The following is a 22267-nucleotide window of genomic DNA, read 5'->3' as shown; positions in this document are numbered from 1 at the left end:
TCCCAATCATCTGCGCTGGCCGCACTTCACTTCTGTTGCAATGTGCAATATTATCTGAGGTCACTGTGGCTCCGGGTTGCAATATCAGAAAAAAACTTGATAAAAGGTGGAATCTGAAGATCTGAAAGACCTAATTCAGAGTTCAGCTGAATATCTGGTATGACCTTCTCTAGGTGCCCTGGAGGAGGAGGAGGAGGAGAGGTGGGGGGTGGATGGGGTTAAAGAAAATGGTCCAGCTCACGTGACCAGAAATCATTCACAAGTGGAGGCGGAGGCAGTGGGAGGTGGAAAATATTAGATAAAAATTTGTTTCAAATGCATCAGGTTTAGTTTGGCCTTTTCAAAGGAAAGATGGTGTTGTCATTGTGCAGGATGGGGCTGTCCGAGTTATACAAAGCGTTATTGATGGCAGCGGAGGGATGCTAACGAAAAATGACAGAGACAAACATAAAGATAAAAGCCCTCGCTATCTCTCGCTCTTTTCTTGCCGCTGTTCCCCAGCCCCTCCCCTCCACTTTCAACTCCTCTCATTTTTTTCCCCCGTTGTAAGTGTGATAAAAGCGAGCAGACCTATGACTCAGGTTCCCACCCCACATTCTGATATGAATTCAGGGAGCCGAGGCCGTCCCCTAATCTCTTAATGCATGTTCCCTCGCCCTTGGCAGGGTCACGGGAGAAATAGATGGAGCCTTATCAGCTTTTATGGATTTATGGAGAATTTCTCTGCATCGGGTGTGTGTGTGTGTGTGTGTGTGTGTGTGTGTGTGTGTGTGTGTGTGTGTGTGGTGTTTTATTTTTTTATTTATTTTTTTTTACACCAGCTTGTGTGTCTTTATACAGTATTTGCCTGTGCATGTGTGTGTCCTCAAGGATTTGAGTAAGGTTATCTGAGCTAGTAATGTCTGCGGGAGTTTTATCAGATTTCTAATTACTGCATCAATCATGTTGAGTCTGCATCAAGCTAAACTGAAAAGAACGGCGGGGTTAAAGCGGCATCAACTGATTTTTTATACAACTTTTTATATGAATGATGGACCAGGTGACCTTGTGTGATGTGGCAGCTGTCACTCATGGTAGAAAATAATTTATTTGGTTTACCGTTGTAGTGTTCTTCAGCTCATTGTTGTGGTATTCTCGTCTCAGTTTCAGTTCATTTTTGGAAGTTCTCTGGAGCTGGTGAGGACCAAAATGGAGTGAAAAGGAAAATATTGAACCCATCATGTCTAGTGTCTACTGTAGAAACCTGTGGGGGCAGTGCTATGATCTGGGGTTGCTGCAGTTTCTCAGGTCCAGGTTCAGCAACATTATGTCCAAAGAATGAGGTCAGCTCACACCTGTATACACTGCATGACCAGGTTATTCCATCAGTGGATTCATCCCTGATGGCAGAGGCATATTCCAAGATGGCAATGTCTGAATTCATCTGGCTCAAGTTGTGAAAGAGTGGTTCAGGGAGCACGAGGCATCGTTTTCACACATGCACTCTCCACCACAGAGTCCACACCTTTACCCCATTGAGAATCTTTGGGACGTGCTGGAGAAGGATTTGCGCTGTTGCCAGACTTGTCCCGTTGTCAATACAAGATGGTGAAAAATGAATGTGACACTGGATTGAAATAAATCTTGTGACACTGCAGAAGCTTACTGAAACAATGCCCCACAAATCAGTGCTGTAATCGAAGCTAAAGGAGGTCCAACGAAATATTAGAGCGTGTGACATCATTGACCAACTTGTGACAATTCAATGTTCTGCTGCGTTATGCCTCAGACAGAGATGTACCGCGGCCTGTGAAGAGTAATTGCTGTAGCTGGATCTAAAAATTTCCTCTGCCTTGGTCTCCTGAGGACACCTTTAGATTGGCGTGCGTTGCACATTGTGTACTAATCACTGGTGATTGGCTGCGAGCACGTCTCACCCATCTCAATCGTATTCATCAAGTACAGACAACATTATATGATGAAAACCTCTGTGCAGATAAGCAGCCTGTAATCAAGCAGCTCATTACAACGGAAAATAAAATGATTCAAGCATAACATAAGACCACCTGGCTGACCGCAGAATGTTGTTAGTGGGGGCTGAGGTCAGTTTGGGATCTGGTGAATTTGGAGGTCAGGTCAACACCTTGTGCTTTTCTACATGTTTTTTAAGTTGTTCCTAAACCGTTTGTGTGTGTTTCTGTGTCAGGCTGCATCCTGCTGGGGATGGTACATGTCTAAGTAACATCCACACGAATAAATTCCAGGTCCGAATGTTTTGCAGCGGAACATGATGAGTGTGTGTATGATGAAGCAGGGTAAGGAGGAGGTTGGGGTAGATGAATGAGCCAACAAAACTTGAGTTTTTTTATGTTAATAATGAGTTAATAATGACCAGTTGATGTGCTGATACAGTTATTTAGAGAGTAGGTACCAATGACTTGTGTTATTCTTCAGTCATTAACCACTAGATGGCTTCAGCAGACTCGAACACTGACTGGAGCTTTCAGTAACAAAGATGCAATGGAGGCTTTGTGTACATGTGAACGAGTTGCCCGAAGATATTTGACTATTAAGAAGGAAGTGTTATTGTGGTCAGGGTTATGTATCATCACTTCTCGACCAATCTCCCACCCACCTTCACTCTTCCCAATGCAATCCTGTCATAAGGACAGTTGGAGACTTGCCCTCCGACAATGAGGGGCTCCAGTTCTCATAGCTGAAGAAAAAGCAATTTAGCCACAGAGCCCCCCCTGGAGAACTTGCACATCAAAGGGAGCAGCAGCAGCAGCAGCAGCAGCGGAGGGGGCTAAGCCAGAGCTTGCCCGGCTTTCGCCTCTGAGCAGGTGAAGCCGAGAAAAAAATATCAGCGTCCGTCCAAGAATATGGTGCGATCTCAAAGGACAGCAGCTGCTTGTTATCACAGGATATTTCTGGCAGTTTGACGTCTCATCCGCGCTTTCGGAGCAGGGGAAGATGGAGCAAAGGGAGGGTGCGGACAGTGGTCATGGCGGCTTTGTGACATGCATTTTAAATCTCTTTACATCCAGGTTGGCCGTGTATCTGAGTTACCTTTTTGACCTGGTTCTTTTTTTCTATTACTTTAAAGCTAGGGGCTTGCTAAAGAAACCTTGAGTTCTTCTGTAAGTCTGACCCAACAGACCAAGCACGCTCCAAGCTACATGTTAAAACCATGACATGACAGCCGACGCGAATTATACGTTTTCCCGTTGCCTCAATAAACGGCTTCACAAGATTTCTTCTTTCAGAGCACACGAAGAAGCAAAGAGATGGTCTCTAGTTTGCACTAGTCTGGAATAATGGCACTAATTACTTTTTGGAAAATAAGTCATTACCTGTTAATAAAATACTTTTGCTTGTACTTTTCTTTGAGTTTAATTTTGGCCTCAGTCTGAAACCAGAAATCAGATCTCAAGGAAAGGTGTCTGCTTCTGAGACGTCGTGTCTTGATGTGAAATAGCCGCTGGAGGAAAGAGGAAAAGAAAGTAAGATGATAGAGAAGGAGGATTGAGGAGCTGAAAAAAGATACCACTTCTCACTCCTGGGAAGGTCAGGAAGACTTGGATCTGGGTCTGATTTTGAGGCTGTAAACTGAGCGCGCGTGTGTGAGAGGGGAGTGCGCGTGCTGATATGTGTCCTGCATGACAGCGCGCAGGTTTTACAGCCATCTCTCTGGTTTAAGCATTCCCTCGGTCGCCATTATGGCCTAATAACCGTGTCAGCGTGATTAATGGCAGGAGGTAGGGCTCTGATTACACCCTCTCTCTACTACAGTACCTTGCGAAACTACACTACCCGCGATCCCCGCTGCTTGCGCTCGCCTGCCCCGGCCATGTCGAGCAGCAGCTCGCACCGGATGTGAAGGTTATGCGCGCAATTAGCAGGCATTTTCCATCCTGTGGGCAGCATCAAAGTGCTAATCTGATGATGATTGGAAGATTAGAAGTAAAGAGAGGATACTCTGTGATCCCCAAGGCCACTTTAACCAGCCCAAGGTAAAAATACAAACAGCTTAAAGGCTTCTTGTGTTCATCTTTGCTTAAAGTTACAGGTATATAATTTTAAAATCATTTAATACTCCTTAGTTAGTAAGGTTCTAAATGGAAATTCAACACATTTCAGACGGATTGACTTTTCTCCAGGTGCACCAGCTTCCTCCAAGTGTCACCATTGTTAGGTAACCCAGTGATGCTAAAGGTACATGGTGCCACCTGTCCATGGGGTACCATGCCCCTCACCCAGTCACAGCTTTGATCTAAAGCACATACATCTGTAACATTTCACAAAAGTCTGGGCTGCCGGCTATGCCAGTAGCTAGCCTGACTTTCCTGGACAACCGTCATTTTGCTGCTTTGTGTCGAAAGCTCTGTTGCCCCCATCAAATTATTGGGGCGTGCTTTATGTGGTGAAGGACAGAAGAGTATCAGCGACACGGTCGTCCACATCATCAGAGTGTCGCTGAGATGAATTCACAGCTATATGGCTCTGATTGGGTGTAGGCTTCCCACTTGTATTTTCCTCTCGGCATCTGTTGATGCTCTACAGTGACATGCATGGAGGATCTCCCGGTCCCATCAGTGCACCTGGAGGTGGAGCAGAGTGAGGAGATTAGAGTGAGATTAGAGATTCATGGCAGACTTCGTCTATCTATTGCCATGACATAAATGCTGTACCTTCATATCTGTACACACCTCCTACAGCTGTGACATATGTTTCAAGCATACGCTGTATAAATATCTTTGTGCTGTCAGTGGTGACAAGTAACTGATGTTACTTGGGAATGATGGAGCCAAGAATCTATAATATGGCATCTTAACTCAGATGCAGGCAGAAGAGGCATGTAAGCATAATGAAAAGCCTCTTTCAATAGTCTTCAATAGTCAAGAACGTTCATTTTAGCCTGGTGATTAGCCTGAAATGTCCATAAAGTAGAATTGATCTTAGTACGTGTTTCCATTGAAAGGTGTTTTACGGATGAGCTGTAGCTCTAGTAAAGTCTCACCTCACGATATCCCATAATTCTCTTAAATTCTCATCACATGAGACTTTGAGGTAGATGGACTTCAAATGAACTGGTCACATGACCCCCTGCGTCATCTCCAGTGACGCCGGTGACAGGCTACTTCGATCTCGGGCTCTTCTGCATGGATCATTTGCCAACCCCTGTTGCTATCTTTCTAATCAGTCTAAATTATTCCAGTCTTTTGGAGATTGTGGCCAAAAAAATTTAGCATTCATGTAACTTGTTTCCAAAGGTTTGAAGTGTGTGAATTCATTATCATCGCCTGACAGTTCTTAAAGTTAGTTTTGGCCTAATGAGTGAGTGAACTCATTTTTACTGTTTCATTTATTTTTATTTCGACAAAAGGAGTGGAATTATTTAAATGTTGTTGGATGTATTAATGGCATTAAGATTCCAGCCTAAAATGTGTTCACTGTTGTCACTGTTAATTGGTGCAGAAAGATAATGTTAAAAAAAAAAAAAATTTCCATTTTCCAGTTCATTTTTTCTCTTTTTCCACTTTAAATTGAGCTTCCCGCTGCTTTGAAGGTCACTGTCAAAAGGGAAGCCTCCCTCCTTATTTGCCCACCATCCATTATGTTGTTCTTCACATGGCCGGGGGATCTCTGCTGTGCCGCTGGGATGAGACAGCCAGTAGTGACTGTGTGAACCAGTCCAAAATGAAAGTCCAATCTGACACCCGGCGCTGCGGCTTTGAACACCCCACATCTGAGGCAGCGCTGCAAAACTGACGGAAATCCCTGTGAAAGCTGGAAGCAGGGCGAAGCGGAGACAGACCAAATAGAGACAAATAGCCAGAGAGGATCTCACAGATATTCAGAGTAACAACCTTGAGTCTGTCAACTTTGGCTCTCAGGCTCCATTCTGTGGTTTTAAAAATAAAAAGAAGGCAGATGTTCTTCAGTGGCTGAAAACTAACATGACATATCTATCCCGGGTTGAGGTGTTGCAGGTGAAGCCCAAAGTGTTGGCGCTTGTTATTTTTTACATTGCAGGTCACTCATCTCTTGTCTGGCGGGTCAGAATGCTGTAATGGTTGCCGCTTGCGAAGTGCGTGTAGACATAGCTGTGACTGTTTAGTCGTTACTTTTCAAAGGCATTCCATTATGTTGAACTGAACTTTCAAACTTCTTTTCATCTCTTCACCTCGGTGAGCCGAGTGTCTACCCACAAAAAGCTGTTAAATGAGCGATAGGTGATGCCGAGTGGTGGACGATGAAAGTGAGGCAGGCGCTTCTCTGATGTGTCCTTGTTGTCCGTCTTCTCCGCCAGGGTCCTTCATGATGGTCAATTCCTCGCAGCATTACGGAGGCCAGCGGGCCCAGCTGCTCCTCATCCCGCTGAGCGAGAACGACACCCACTGCATCCAGTTCAGCTACTTCCTGTACAGCCGCGACGGCCACAGCCCAGGGGACCTTCAGGTCTACATCCGGGTCAACGGCGGCTCCAAAGGCAGCGCCGTTTGGAATATCTCGGGCTCCCAAGGCCGCCAGTGGCATCAGGTGGAGCTCGCCGTCAGCACATTCTGGCCCAGTGAATACCAGGTGAGAGTCAAGTACGCGCAACGTGTGTTTATATGCAACCATGAGTCAAATCTGATTGAAAATTAGATCAATTATACATTATATTTCTAATGTCACACACCTGGAATATATTAGACGTCAGGTAAAAGCTCCTTTCTTAAGACATAGGCAGATGTAAAGACCGACTTTGACAACTCCCACATGACCGCATCGGATCTCCAAAACCGCTGAAACCATGAACTGTGCAGATTGTTGGTGATCCACATGCAACTTAGAAGATCTGCTGCTAAAGTCTTGTTGACCGAACCATCAAATATTTTGTGGAGACCTCAGGTCTTGCATTAACATCCAACTTGAGCAGCCTAAATGCACATCTCCACATTGATTCAGTTATAGATCGCTGCCATGAAGATTTTTTAATGACCTGCACGAGACTCGGATTGCAGCGCACCACAACATGTTAGAAGTTAGAAGCAGAGACAGAAAAATAAAAATAGATAAAAAGAAGAGAATGCTTTACACAGTTATTCTCATTACTGATGAACAGACTTCACTTTAGGGGTTTTTAATGAGCCCCAGGATAGCATGCTGTGTTCACACTATCCACCTCCAAATGTGGTCTGGGTCTGTTCACACCTGTACTTTAAACTGGATTGCCCAGGATGGATGCTAATGTAAGGTCTGAACAGGGTCTGTGGCTGGACAGGTGAAAGGTGGTCATTAAGTCCAAAATAAGCTTCATGTATGCGCAGTGAAGTCAAAGCATTAGGGCACAAGGTTCTGCCAAAGTTAATTGAGATTTGTTGCTTAAACCGTAGATAATTTCTGTCCTTGTGATGTTGGCAAATGCTTAAATTAGAATCCCATTTTTGGTGCTGCGTTCCTAAACGCGGTAGGCCAAGTTTTCAGAGACGGTAAGTCTTTTCACTTTCGTAGCAGGCAGTGTCTTCCAAAAGCAGTTCTCATGTGCTGTTCCGTCAGAAACGAACCCAGGTAGGTAATTATAGATTTTTAAATTGGATCCAAACAAACAGCACAGATGCTCACAGATAACCACCATGTTTTTATCCAGACTCCCCAAAAGAATGTTTCAGATTCAGAAAAACAACACACAGCTTGAAGCCTGGTCAGTCCAGCACTGCTTCTTGTTTTGGGTTATTCATGTAAATTTGTGTGTGGGTGAAAGGTTAAACGCCGTAGAGCTGTTTCATGGGAAATGAAATGCAGTTTTTTTCTAATCTGACCCATAAAAAAGACGTCGAATCTCCCGACCTTGAGCTTTTCAGAATTCCAGTATTGTCCTGTCAGTGGCGCTGATGTTATACTCACAGCAACTGATGTATTGTAGCACGCTCAACTGTAATAATTAGTGGAGTAAAGTGAATGTATCTCACATTCACATCACACCACTATCAAAGGATTTTCTTGCTCCTCTCATATAAATGAATATTTGAAGTGCTGCTCAGACTAAATAAGGCATCAACGTATGGGCTTTTTTCATTATGTCTGTGATGGTTCTCCATTCTTCGTTATGTTTGATCTTTTATAGAATGAAGCATTCATCAGTAATCAGGAAATAATGAAATACCCGAGTGAAAAAAAAACTGAATGCACAGTAATTATGAGTAGCAGCTTTATCTGGCTTATTTTTCTTGCCTTTTCAGCACAAATGTTGCCGCTTTAAACAGCGCAAGCTGCTGTTCTCCCGTCCAAATTTGCTTTGATGCACGCACACGCGACAGTTGGCGTCCTCGTCGCGTTTAGCAGGATCCCCAGGACTGGGTGGGTTTACTCAGTTGGAAGGTTTGTTCTGCGACGCGATTAAGTTAAGAGGAAAAGATCTCTGTGTGAGGTCGGTCCGGTTTTTGCTTTCAGCTGGTTTGCCGTCATTGTCCAATAAGCTTTGTTTGAATTATGACTACTGCTGAGCTTACCCAGCACTAAAAAACAAAAACAAAAAAACAAAAAAAAATAGAAAACACTCAGTAAAAGCAGTAAAACTTTACAAGGCACCGCACCACTGTAGCTCCATTAAGCTGCTTGGTGTTCACCAGCCGCTGAAGCATGGCTACAGTCTGCTGCTGCAGCTTTATCACCATGCTCCCTATTATTCAAAGCACATGTCTGAATTAGCAAATTGCGGCAGTGTCATATATCACAGCGGCTCAATAGGTGTATAATTACAGCCGGCTTGTGTTTGTACTGTACCTTTATTTATTGGTCAATTTACCTGGGTGCTGCAGTGTGATCAATAGCTCCGTTTGATGCCTGTATCGGTGGTGGTGCATTATTAGCGCCGTTCGGTAGCCTGTAAGATTCTGATGACTGGATGCAGCTTCGCCTCACCTCATTACGGCCAATAATTTATCCCCTAATGCTCTTTCTCCCCACCAAGCTTGCCACCTCAGACACACACACACACCCATTCCGCCCACCCCCACCCCAAAAAAAAAAAAAAAAAACACCCGTTAATGAGAAGCCAATGGCTGGTGTAAGGGATTGTGGGAGCGTGGGTTCCACCGAGCAGTCAATTGACCTCAATTCCGAGAGACCCTGGGTGCAACGGGAGCGCTCTGGGTGTTTGCTTCCATAACCTTGGCACACTCTGAGCCCCATCTCAATAAATCAAGAGCCGGTTAATGAGATTAGAGGGCCGTGCAGATCAATGAGGACAGACTGCGCTTTACCATCCTCAGCTCTCCTGTCCTGGGCGACTCTCACAAACAGCCCAACTGATTTAAAGTAATGATTTTCCTCCCTTCTGTATGGACATTAGAAGTTTGCCCGCCACGCACTGTAACAGCGGGGGTTGGACTGACAAGTTGAAGCAGGACGGGGAGTTTGTTTACAGCCGCAGTGTTCACCGTTTAGCCAGGTGTGCATAGGCTCTGTAATCTACCTGCTACCCTGGTAATGCATGTCCAAGACGCCTGAGTGATGAGAGGGCGCCGTTTTTTAAAAGTCTTAACAGCAGCACGTAGGCGGAGGACAGATTTTTATTTGTCCTATAAACTTGAATGATCGGCAACAGGTATATCTGTGCAGATGAGTGAGGAGGCATAAAGTTATATGCCTGAAGCTGCGAGAAGTGAGTGCTTCTTTTTAGTTTTCCCCCTCTTCTTCTTCTTTTTTTTTTTTATACCCCCTTTGGGAAGACTCCTCTTCACAAGCTCCCACTGCTACAACTCAAAAGCTCAGCAGAGGCCCCATAGGGCTCTACTCATCCATCCACCCATCGATAAAGATCACTGTCCAGCACTGCCAGCCAACAGTTCAGCCCCTGCAGGCCTCAGAGCAAACGCATCTCGCGGGGAAAAGACTACCACTTCAGAAGGCTTGGAGGAGAGAGAGAGAGAGAGGGAGAGAGGGAGAGAGAGAGAGAGAGAGAGAGAAAAGCTCCTGGTGATAGTGGTGGTTAAGAATAAATGAGAAAAAAAATACATACCCAGTAATCATCGAGCGTCAACACCCACCCCCCCAGGAAAGACAGACTGCTTCTGAGATATGTTGGACTGTGATCAGAGGTGTTCTTGGCCTATAGCATTTTAAAAGTCACTGCCAATAGTTCTGGATTACAGATGCTGATTTTGTGCTAAAGATGTGAATATTTCATCCGACAGCTAAGTGGCCGCGAAGCGGAAAGTGTTTTTAGATAAGATTTAGATCAAAATGCTTACTTTTGCAACTGCTTTGGTTACAGTAGCAGCATATTCATTAAAGCACTCATGTGATTCAGTATTAAATGCAGGAGAGCTCACAAAACTTCTCTGACGTGAGGTTTAACGGTTAAAGCTGATGGCATTATCAAGGCAATTTTCTTTCTAAAACTACGGATTCTTAGAAGACATTGAATGGTAGTTTCTAATAACGAGCAAACTGACCTTTGTTAGATTTGATGTAATTCTGCCTGATTATGAAGTGGCATTTGTGCAATGTCAGTAAAATCATAACAGCATAAAAAAAAAAAAATTAACTGCCAAACCAGAAAGAACCAGTGTATAGCTCCGTTAAAATCTGTTTAAAAAATCTGAGACTGGTAGTTCCCCTTTATCGTCATGGTTTTAATTTACCATTAATGTGATGCTCAGACAAAGCAATGATAATTGTCAAATACTGTATTATACAGTATGCAGCTCTGAAATGTTTTCAGGATTTGAATCCTTGAATCTTGGATTTCAGGAAATATTCAAATTGAAAATGAAACATCAGCATCTAAAGTGGCCCCAGGCATTTACTGCTGCTCTGTGGCACATGTGCCACTTTTCTCAATACGAACAACTTGTTCAGGCTGATCATGCATCTTGATTGAGTCTAAAAAATATGTATAAAAACTATGTATACCTTTTATGGGGCTGCACGTGTTCAGATTTCTTTTAAGGTCTACTGTTATGTGATGAAAGTCAAGTCAAAGTCATGTATAGCCTGTATAAAAACAGGCTGCAGCTCAGCTCCATCAATAGCATTTAATAGTACTTCACAGCGTGTTATAAGATATGATGTTTTGGCATTTCTCAGGCAACTATTTCTCAGTCTCCTGCAGCTAAAGGTCTTATAACTTGAACATTGAAATTCACCAACACATAATTGATTTGCAGCCTCCTTCACTACCTGTTACTACATGGCGAAGTCGTTGATTGATTTCAAAAGGATTTGCACTGTTCCTCTGCTAGCGCTAGCAGATCCCTTTCAGATGAGTGTGCATTGCAGTACACACCTCTTTTAAGGAAGTTGAAATGGTTCTTGGGTAATGTATGTTCAGGAACTGAGTGTGATTTCTGTGCTCTAACCGGCCCAAAAGAACCGACATGGTTAAATAACGAAACGTGGTTTTGGAATAACAGTCTACATCTAAAGCATCTAAACATTAAGTACATCTAAAGCATTTTGAATCCGAGTACTTTACCTGTACCACACTTCTACATTGCAAAACGGTAAACGGTTTGTATTTCTAGAGTGCTTTTCTGAATTATGCAAGCTGCAACTTCGCGTTGCCCAAGGACACTTTGACATGTGGAGGAGTTGGGGATCGAACGAACAATAGTGGACAACCATCTCCACCGGAGGCGCAGCTGATATTGATACAAGTATAAGACCTAAGTACGTCTTTCACACTGCTGCATTCAGTGAAAGAGAAAGAAAGAGAAGGTTCATTGGTAAGTAGGTATTCAGTTTTCAACCTTGGGATTCAAAACACCTTAGCTCTTAAAGCTAAGACAACATGTCGAAGACCTCACTTTATATTGACAAATGATAAGACAATGGAATAACAGCAATCTTCTAGAATAGCAGAATCATTTAAAGTAGTTAAGGTTTTCAACTAAATCAAAGAGCAGACGTTCGAGTCCATTCATCCCTTGTGGATTACTACCAAATATCCAGATCCAACTCAGGACTGCCCTAGAGAACAGACATGAAACACGAACGAGCTGTTAACATGCGTCCAGTGATGCTTTTCCAATTTTATTGAATGTACACTTCATACATAGTTTGTCCCATCTGCTGTGTTTTACAGGATGTAGGTATTGTTTAGATAAACTTGAACTGGCTGACCGTCTGATCAGATCAGCACGCATCATTCGTTCGAGTCCATGACCTCTCACCTGAGCTGTGATGGACGTGGGCCTGACACCGCTTGACCTAAGGCAAGGCAGACTTTTATTTGGAGGTTGGACTCGAGACTGCCGGGGTTTTAAGGGACACAAGAGAAATGTGTTCAGACGTGCTCTTTTGAAAGAAAATGGTTTCGGTAGGTTTCAGATTTCTTCGTTATGCTGCTTTGGCTCTTGTTTTTTCTTTGTTCACTTGACTTTTTTATCCTCCTGTCATCATAATTCCAGCTAATGGTCTGGTGTTGGATTGTATTTATATAGAGCTTTTCGCAAAAGCACACACATTCACATATCAGTCCTAGAAACCGTGAGCAACTTCCAATTCACTGTCTTGTAAGTGAACTCCTGGTTCGTGGACATCCCATCAGTCCCATTTTCTTATTTCCCAGTTTCTGTCATATTCGTACACATTAACCAGTCGCCTTTGTAATAAAAACAGGTACCTTCTTAAATAGTCCTCACTTTTTGTTCTTGTTGTTGGTTTTGCACACTAAAAGTTTACACCCTGTGAGTTTTATGATTCAAAGCCCCTTTTTTTATAAATGACATTCTTTTTAATAATGTAATAAAATGCTCAAAAGACGACTAAACAACTCTGGTAGCTTCGCACTGCAGTAACTTTTATTGGCGGCGTTCACCGTCGGACTGCTTACCTAAGCACACGGATTTACCGCAAACAACACGGAGTGTGTAACACAGCCCGCTTTTATCTCACTGATAACATCTTCAATGCTCACACTCCCCTCTGCATTAAAGCGCTATTAAGTTACTGCTGATGGAAACAGGACGCTGTGCTACTGCTGTTTCAGATTAAAAGTGTCCAGCTGGTGAAACATAGGGAGGTTTAATAGTGAAGCATGATGCACACAATGCAATGTGTTCGACAGTGCACTCAGCCACATTGCACGCTTCATTAAAAATTTATCTACAGAACAAGATGACGTTCTTTTTTTTTTTTTCTGTTTCTATTGCCATTGGGTAGACTTATTGAATATAACTGAGTTTGATTTGAAATGTTGATTTGAATGATTGGCTTCTAATAATTATGCGCCGGGATATTTTTTTTTTCATGTAATTCTAGACTTTGTTAGAGAATCCACTTTATGGAAAGTAAAGTTTAGCAGCAGTTTGATGAAAAAATTCTAATAAAAATTCATTTTGGACACTTTTTATGGATAAGTATTTCGAGCTTGCTTTTAAAGCCAGCATGAAAACTGGCAAAATAGATTTTGATTTTGGTTTTTAAATCCAAAAAACATTAAAAAAAAAATACACAGATTTGTTTTAGTCTGTAATCTAAAATAAAATCACAAGTTAATATTTTTTATTTTATTTTATTTTTTAATTTTCTTTCTGCTAACGTGATTTAAAAAATAAAAGTTCAACAAGTTGAAAAAGAGCCATAACTTTCTTCCATTGAAACGGGAAGTGTCTTGCAACTGGAACACTTGTGTACACTGCTCTCATGGGCGTGAATCATTACCACAGCCTAGTGGTTGTACAAGGTTCAGCAAATAAAGATGATTGTTGCACAAAAACCTCATATTTTTCCCTGTAGAGAATTTCAGATCTCATACCTTGTGTCATAAAGTGTAAAATAATATCGGAATATTGCTCCAAAGCCATGTCCACGGTCTGTTTTGACCTACGGAAATGTTTTCATATAGCACTACAAAGGCCTTGACCTCTGTAAACAACTTCTTCTTGTTCATTGTTGTCTTCTTTTTCTTCACAAAAACACTTGCGAAGCATTTTTTGTTTTTCCTTTTTAAATTGAAGTTCAAATAAACTCACTTATTTTTTTGTTTCATTTATTTAGTCTGTAACAAAGCTCGACATACCAAAAAAGTACTTGGAGCGGGTGGGGAGGGGGTTGGGTGCCACCGGAAGAATGTTGCCCCATGAATTGTGTGTTTCTGAAATCTTGGCTACGGCCCTGCTAATTAATAGTATAAAAACCTGTTTGAAGGAGAAAGGTCCTCAAGATTAACATAATCATTTTTAAAAAATGCATATTTTTGCAGATTATATTCACAAGAAAGTTGCAAATGCGTACATTTGTGTTAATTGCTTCAAAGAACGGTTCCTTTTTTTATTACCTTGGCCCTAATCCTAACTTTACCTTTCTCTTAAACTAAGTCTTCTCACTAAAACCTAATCGTGGGCTTTGTCACATTCCGGGCCCTTGTTTCCATTGAGGCCAGTCCCTTCAGTGCGCCTCTGTAAACATATTTAAGCTCTACATTTCTTTCGCCTGCTGAGAGAAGGCGACGGGCGCAAATTTCTCGTCATATAGTAACATGTTTTACTGCCACAAAGCCAATATGGATCGACAGCGCTGGCTTCCTCCTAGCTGGAGAAATCAATTAACATGAAATTGTAGCAATTTTTGTCTGCCGCTTCCCTCAAACTGTTGCATGGAAATGAATTAAAGTCGCCACGAGGATTGATGGTGTCTCGTATCGGCGGAGAGCTTTGTCATTAGCGTGCACTCATAAATAATTTCTGCAGTGCTTTGATGAAAACTAGAAGCTAAAAAAAAAAAAATTAATTACTGAGCCAATCTTATACATCATTGCAATCAAGTTTACAGCTTCCACTGCTGATTTTATGGATTCAGTGCGAGGCCTTCTGGGACTGGATTCTGTTACTCTGCACCATAAGTTCTCCAGCACTGAATGTTACGAGCCAAACATTCCTGTGTGCCTTTTACATCAAATGTAACCGTCCACGCCTCTGTCTCCACATGCTTGTTTTCTGATTTGGATTCTTTTATTGTGTCAATCCCTTTGGTTGCTGACGACAGCACAGCGCTCCTTCCTCTCTGTGATATTGCACCCCGCCGTTTGCAGTAAACCAAACCTTTATTCACACTTCACAGAGTGTGCCTTTGCAGTTACAGGCCTTTTTTTTCTCCCTCTTTTCTTTTTTTTTCCCTGCAACCCGTTTTTGTTTCTACGAAGCCTGAGAGGCGCTTGGAACTAGATTGGAGAATGACATCACCTTGAACTGGATATTCTCAATTGGACCTATCCGTCTTATATATTGTCGCAGAAATAGATTTTCCTCCATTCCTAGTGATTTTTCCTGGTGTGACTATTGGAAAAGGGTGAAAGTTTGCTATTAAATATTAAAGATGCTATCAGGCCTCGCCGTGACAAAAAAAAGTAGCTGCGTGGCCTGAGCGTCCACCCTCCTCATTCTCTCTCCTCCTGTGCGAGCTGTTCTTCCACTTTCCCCTCTCTATGCATCTTTTATACTCTCTTATATACACCTCATATACACCTTATATTTCAATAATACAAGTATATGTGCAGAATTTACACGGAAAGAAACAGCAGAAAAACAAAATAAGCAGAGAAGCACAACAAATTCCTAGCTTCAATTGTGACATTATTATGTTATAATTGAAATAGTACTGATACTGTATCTGCTATGCACCTCATGTACACTGATCAGGCATAACATTATGACCACTGACAGGTGAAGAAAATAACACTGACTACCTGGTCATAATGTTCTGCCTGATCTGTGTACATAGTGCACTCTATCACATAGCTAAGTGTACCTTAAGTGCCATAGACATGGCTCTGAAAGCTTTACGTTGTGTTTAGTTGTTCTGTGACATCTTGCACTGTATTTTTTTTTCTTTCTATTGTCTGCATTTTGCTTTGCTGCAGTGTCAATTTACAAAACGAGTTGCCTTCATTGATTGTGTTTTGCTCATTTGTGCGTTGTGAGCTACCGTAGCCCTCTCTCTTTATGCCTCCTCCACTGAACAAATACTCTCATTTTCAGCGCCCTGCTTTATTCGCGAACTGCGAGCTCCACGTACTGTAGACGTTTGTGTAATATCTCGTGATTGCGTATGCACGCCGGCGCTGCTCCTCGGTGTCCGGCAGTGTCGTTCTCCGGCTTCTGTGATAGCGCGCAGATGCGGAGGGGCTTAATGATGGCCCGAAGCGCGGAGCCGATTGAATCAATGGTGTTGGGTGCGTTGACGCGTGATGAATTGAGGAGTTAATCGGTCAGACGCCTCTAATGGCCCGACGTAGGAATGAAAAATAAAAATAAATTAGTGGAAAGAAAGCCTTAGTCTGTATCCATTTGCTAAGGCCTTTTGTGGTATTGATTGGCCTGGGGCACTTAAAGCCTGATGTATTGTCAACATTGCAATCTATTGTCCGTCTGAGTGCGCGGTCGCAGTCTGCCGCCCAGCTCAGGCATAGATAACTAGCCGTAGTAAGAACGAGTCAAACCCTGTGGTATACAGTTACACCGTCTCATCTTTCTGTTAATGCACTCACTCCGCAAGTTCAGAATTTGTCATGCTGCAGTAAAAAGTGAAGAGTTGCTTGTGGTGGGAGTGATTTGGACTCTACCGGCTGTAATTACTACTCGAAAATCCAGAATGACTTTGGCGCACGCTGGGAGGCCTCCCAATTCACTTTTAGTCTCTGCGTGCGCTCAGCTCATTTAGATGAGTGAATGAATATTTAGGCTGTGTTTAAGGATTCCTGCAGCTGCCGTATGGATTTAATAAAAGGGGCAGTGGGGAAAGGAGAGAGGGATTCATTCACGTCTTGCACTGTAAGGCCTGATATGGTAGAATATCTTATTTGATCCCCATGTGAGGCTTTTCTTGTGTTTGTGCATTCACTAGAATTTGCGTTTACACTTGACAGATCCTCTGTATGCATTAGTATTTCATGGGGTCCTAATCTGAACAGTCCTTATCCAGATCTGTAGGGATGTAACGATACACTGAGCTCGCGATTCGATCCGATTTCTGATACTAGGTTAACGGTACGATTTTCTCACGATTCTTTTTTTTTTTTTAACAGAGTGAGCTTGTGGACAAATTATGACTGAAAAAGTTTCCTTTAATTATTTCTCAGACAAAAAAACACATTTCTGAGGTAGAATGGAACTTCAGAACTATATGAATACATATTTAAAAGTGAACATTTAAAAAAACTAAAAAATTATAAAAAATTATATAAAGATTAATCTTTAAAACAAAGCCCACGTCAGAGTAACTAAATGAATAACACAAATAAACAAAATCTCTTAAATACACAAACTAAGGCTTGCATGTGTTCCTAGCTTGGGATTTACATGTTATTTAAAAAAAACAAAAAAAAAAAAAAAAAAAAACGAAAAGCATCTTGTCCGGTCTGAATATCTGACAGTTTGACGTCATGTGAATTCAAAACTAGATTACGCCCTCTGCTGTTTAAAAAGGCCGTCCTGATTAATTTTTCATCTCATTTCAATCGTCACACATTTACATTGACTTTTAACTGTCTCGCAATGCATCGTCACATCCCTACAAATCTGCGTTATCGCGTGCAGCCATCTGTATAACACAGCAAAGGTCACTGTGAGATGATGCATGCTGTTCATAACATAAATGGTAAAGATTGATAAAATTTTTAGAATTTTATTTTGGGACTTGAAAGTGTTACTAGAGTAGCGAAGCTGGTGCTATTTAGTGTGACAATCAGAGCACACCAGTAGAAGATTTTCCACATGTCCAACTGTTGTAAGCTGCATTTTCAGAATGAGCTGTAACTCCCGTAAAGTCTCGTCTCATGATATCCCATAATTCTTGGGTGGGGAAATGCGAAAAATGTGTTTCCATTGCACTTTTATATGGATACGTCTGAAAAACCACCTCATGGGAGTGTAAAAGTGCTGTATCCATGAGGTTCCATTACCAGTTTCTTTATTGCAATTAAGTTTTGCACATTTCTAAAGGTAATGGACTTGGTTCCAGTGTGTGATGGATGAAATACCCTCTTTCTTTTTCATGTTTTATTGCAACAATTGACAAAAAAATAAAAATGCAAGACAAAACCATCCCAAGTCAAAAGTAACAAAAAAAAAAAAAAAAAAAAAAAAAGGCAGAAAAAGCAAGAAAGTGGAACCCCGAGTTGAGAGTATTTTGTCACACCAGCCGGCCCTGAAGTGAAGAATGAGCTCCCATGGTGAAACCGGGAGGTTGATGGTTTGCCAGTTTTTAACAAAAGCTCAAGAATCAAGCAGAGACTACAAAACCCAGTGCAACAAACTGTTGCACTATAAAAGCTATATTTGTCAGTTGTCTGCTTAGCCCTGGCTGTTCTCCAAATAAACCCTACATTATACAAGCTATCCCAAAATATCAGGAAAGGCTGTTCAACAGTCTCTAATAAAAGAGTCCAATTTTGATACCTAGATTAGGTTTTGCAGTCTGGTGCACTATGCAACCCTCATTTTAGTAGGTGTACAATGAATGTATTTGATTACAGAAACCAAATTCCTTTTGGGAATGAAGCATTTACACAAGTGATTTGTATCAGAACATTTAACTGCAAACATCATATAAATATCACCGTTGTAACGCTGGATATCACCCAGTGTTTGCACCGGAGCCCACAGTTCCAGCGTTTGATTGATGTTTGCTGGTCAAGCTGGGGTAGCCGTCACTTGTCACTGTGTCCTGGTTTAAGTAGAGAATATAGCTGCTTCGCTGAACATAACTTTCCGGTGGCTTTTTTGCATTCGGGCCAGGACTGCTGTAGAAATTGGAGCCTTTACTTCCTCCGATAGTCTTTCCCTCCGTATGATCTTGGTGACCTTTGAGCGCAAAATGTTCTAGAGAGATTGTGATTTTTGTTTCCGACGGGCTTATCCTGACATTTGCCAGTTGGTGTTTTTCTAAAGAACTGACAAGGTTCTCATAATAATTATTTCTATTCCAACTGTGATTGCGCTTTCGCAAAAGCAGAGTAGGAACATTCCGAAGTGCATGTGAATGACTGGATGAAATTAAGTTTCCTTTTACGTTTACATTGGAATTAATGAATAAATCTTTGCATTTCGGTCCATGACAGGCCTTTGGACCGTATCTCCTTAATTTCCTACTCTGTCAGTCCACTTGCCACTCCAGATTTAATGGTCTGTAGTCATTTAATTTATCCATTGTCTTCACAGGTCATCTTCGAAGCGACCATTTCTGAGGAGCGACAGGGCTACATTGCCTTGGACGACATTGTGCTGCTCAATTACCCCTGTTGTAAGTACCTACTTCTGCACTTCTCATAGTAATACCTCCTGACCTTTACCAAGCCCGCCAAAAGTGTCCGGTTGTACAATAGAAGCCCTGGCCGGAAAGCAGCAGCAGCTTCCCGGAGGTGATTGAAGACTATGAGGCAATTCTGCTGACAAGGGGGCAGCTGGGGCACATGTACCTGATACCTGGCCGAAGTTCAGAGCCACAATAACGCAGCGGGGGGCGTCTCTTTTGTCCCGGCAGAACGGCTGACCTTTCCCTCTGATCTCTGCGCGCCCAGTCGGGTGCTTTTAAAGCTAATGTGATGTTACGGGCAGGAAAAGGACAGCTAGTGGTTGTACTTTGATCCTCCCGAGGAGATTTTTTTTTCTCCTTGGACATCAGAGTCTTGATGTTTTATTTGTGTTGCTGGACATTATGTTCGGTTCTGTTAAAGGTACGTCATCGTGCCCCACGCTCGGCCTTTTGGTGCCTGCGCTCCGTGTAGATGTTGTTCCCCATCATGAGAGGCCGGTTTCTTTCGTCACTGTGCAGCTATCAAGATAATTAGCTCGATTGGCCACCAGAGACAGAAGCCAAATGTGGTCTGATTGATCTGCCAGAGAGTAGAGGTCATCGCACAAGCTCCACAGAGATAACATGGAGCTAAACAACAAGTACTACTCATCAAATGGAAAAAGGACTTAATCAAGTCGCCATTGATACTGTTTTTGTCTGTTTTTTTAGTTAATGTTTTGAAAATAATGCATAGTGTTAATTAAGCTACTCTATAATTACGTCCTCTTTAATGATGATGTTTTCAAAGGGTGTTTAGGAGCAGGATTGTGTAATTGTGTTCCAGTGCAGTCTCATGGCCCTCATGGTCAAAACCATCAGGTAAATGTTAATGTTGTTCGATATCTACACTTTATGCCACATTAGCCTGAGCACCTTTTTTTAACATGTCTGCCCCCTAGTGGCCAAGAATAATTGAATGCAGCTATATTTTTCCGTAGTATTTCTGTACCTATCATTTCTACATTTCAGTGTCTAATTCTAACGCTCCTGGCGTTTGGCGAGAATTGAAATACTGTGTTTTTCTTTTAGCTCCATAAATATGGGAAAATGTTAATGAATGATCATTTGGATATTTATAAGGTCATGAAATTCAGATATCCTCATCTGGTGCTACTGAAAAATCAGACAGGCTGCATATTATAAATCACTGAATCCTCACTGGGATGCAGACAACTAAAATAACCCTGTCTAAAAACAGTGGGTGGATCGTTTTTTTTTTTTTTTTTCAACTCTAAGTTTACCGTTCTCAAAGTTGTCCCCTTTATAAGAGGGAGATGCGTTTCCATGGAGATCTTGGATCGGAGTGGCGGTTGCGGTCCATGGCGTTGCCAGGGTCCGTCGGCATGCGAGTCGAGGCCGAGTTTAGCTTTGGTGCAGATGGTGCCGCTTGGATCCTGACCGCGTTCAACAAACGCATGAATCATAAAGCACAATGGATGTGTGCGCAAGCAAGCGTGCTCACTCACTCCCTCATGCAAAAAAAAAAAAAAAGGACAACAAAAGCCAACAACGGATAAATGCATGCTCCAGCCGGCGGAGCCGCGAGAGCAGTCACCCTAACGGCCCTTAAAAACACACAGTCACGCACAGATGTAAGTAAACACTTGTAATCGAGCACGAACGACGTCCCTGCAGGCAACATGAATAATGGTATACGCTTTTAGGAAAAGCCTGCACGGTTTGCATTCCCACTCATTTGACATTTGTGTGGTTTGTTTCCCCCAGAGTCCGTGTCTTTATTCTGAACACGGGTTTCAGTCAAGACCAATCTCTCCTGCATCACAAATAAAAGCCAGCAGTACTAATTTAAACCACCAGCGTCCCAGACAGTCAGAATACATTTGAGACTCAATTTACCTTGTCTCTGTTTATGTTTAACTGTATTAATTAAGGCTTGACAGGTCAAACATCCACGCCGCCAGGCTTTTTGACTTTAAATTACATTTTCTGTGTAACCATTAATGCAATTGCCTCATCCTCAAATGGCCTCGTCCGTGCTTCTGGGGCTGTGTTGGTCCTTAAGAGATTGCTGCTTGTTTCTTCAAGATCAAAATACCCTGACTGACGGATACAATCATCCACAGGGTGTCTGCTTTGCTACTTTATATAGCTGTAATTCTTTCGGTGTGATTTTTACGACTCATGAGTTGGCTATGCACCAAATGACACATCGCTGGAGATATGCACCTGTGGAAGTCGGTTACTATCACGGTGTGTATTGGATGCATGTAGCAAGAGGAGGACTGCAGAGAGGAAAGAGAAAATGAGCAATGGGTAAAATGGGAAATGCAATTTCTGTTATCCCATATTGAGCCTTATGTCGCTGTTAGTTACTGTGAAAAGCAAGTGTGAAAGTGCTTGTTTTTCTGATTTTGGTTGCCACATGGTCAGAAACATGTTGCCACAGAACATGTCATAGCACATTTGTTCCATGTGGCCCATGTCTTATATGTGAAAAGCTATTATTTTCCAATTATACTCTATGATTTTTTACAGCACATCCGTACTTAGACGTGATGTAAAAAATGTAAGTTTGAAATGCTTCCTTAGTGCAAAATATCACCTGCTGTGTCTGCTAGCGGGAGTTTGCATGGGAGGTGAAGTTATAAGAGGTTAATCAATAGCGGAATCTGTTCAAATATTTTTTAACATTGCTGTATATACTGACTGCAGCACTATAGACTTTATCCCAGTTGGAGCTGTTTGTTTAAAACTGTTGGTTTTGGTGTTCTGTAGGTCAGTGTGATAATCGTCTGTCTTTTTATTGGCATTGGCTTCAAGCAGGTGGGTTCCTCTGAATGAACTGGGTTCTGCTCAAGGTTTCTACCTGTTAAAAGGGAGTTTTTCCCTTGGAAGCATAGTTTATACCCCTTTACACCTCTGCAGGACATAGACTTACGCAGGTAGCCCACACCAGTGTGACCCATTTATACTTGTGTGCTCTCAGGACCTTTGCCAGTGTCTTAACAAGAGACAGTTTGACTGAATAGCAGCGACAACC

At 42.3% G+C, this 22267-nt stretch overlaps 1 protein-coding gene across 6 annotated transcripts in view; it reads left to right on the top strand.

Annotated features, from left to right (window-relative positions):
* Positions 1 to 22267, top strand: part of ptprua (protein tyrosine phosphatase receptor type Ua) — a 192904-nt gene that overhangs the window by 85135 nt on the left and 85502 nt on the right. For all 6 annotated transcript variants that reach the window (XM_047604874.1, XM_047604871.1, XM_047604873.1 and 3 more), the window contains exons 3-4: positions 6293 to 6564; positions 19131 to 19212. In XM_047604874.1, the coding sequence (XP_047460830.1) occupies positions 6293 to 6564; positions 19131 to 19212 (354 nt within the window). The remainder of the gene's footprint in view (positions 1 to 6292; positions 6565 to 19130; positions 19213 to 22267) is intronic.

This window comes from Mugil cephalus, chromosome 14 (genome assembly GCF_022458985.1).
Source record: "Mugil cephalus isolate CIBA_MC_2020 chromosome 14, CIBA_Mcephalus_1.1, whole genome shotgun sequence".
Taxonomy (NCBI): Eukaryota; Metazoa; Chordata; class Actinopteri; order Mugiliformes; family Mugilidae; genus Mugil; species Mugil cephalus.
Note: the sequence above shows the minus strand (reverse complement) of the source record. Positions and strands in the feature narration are given on the sequence as shown.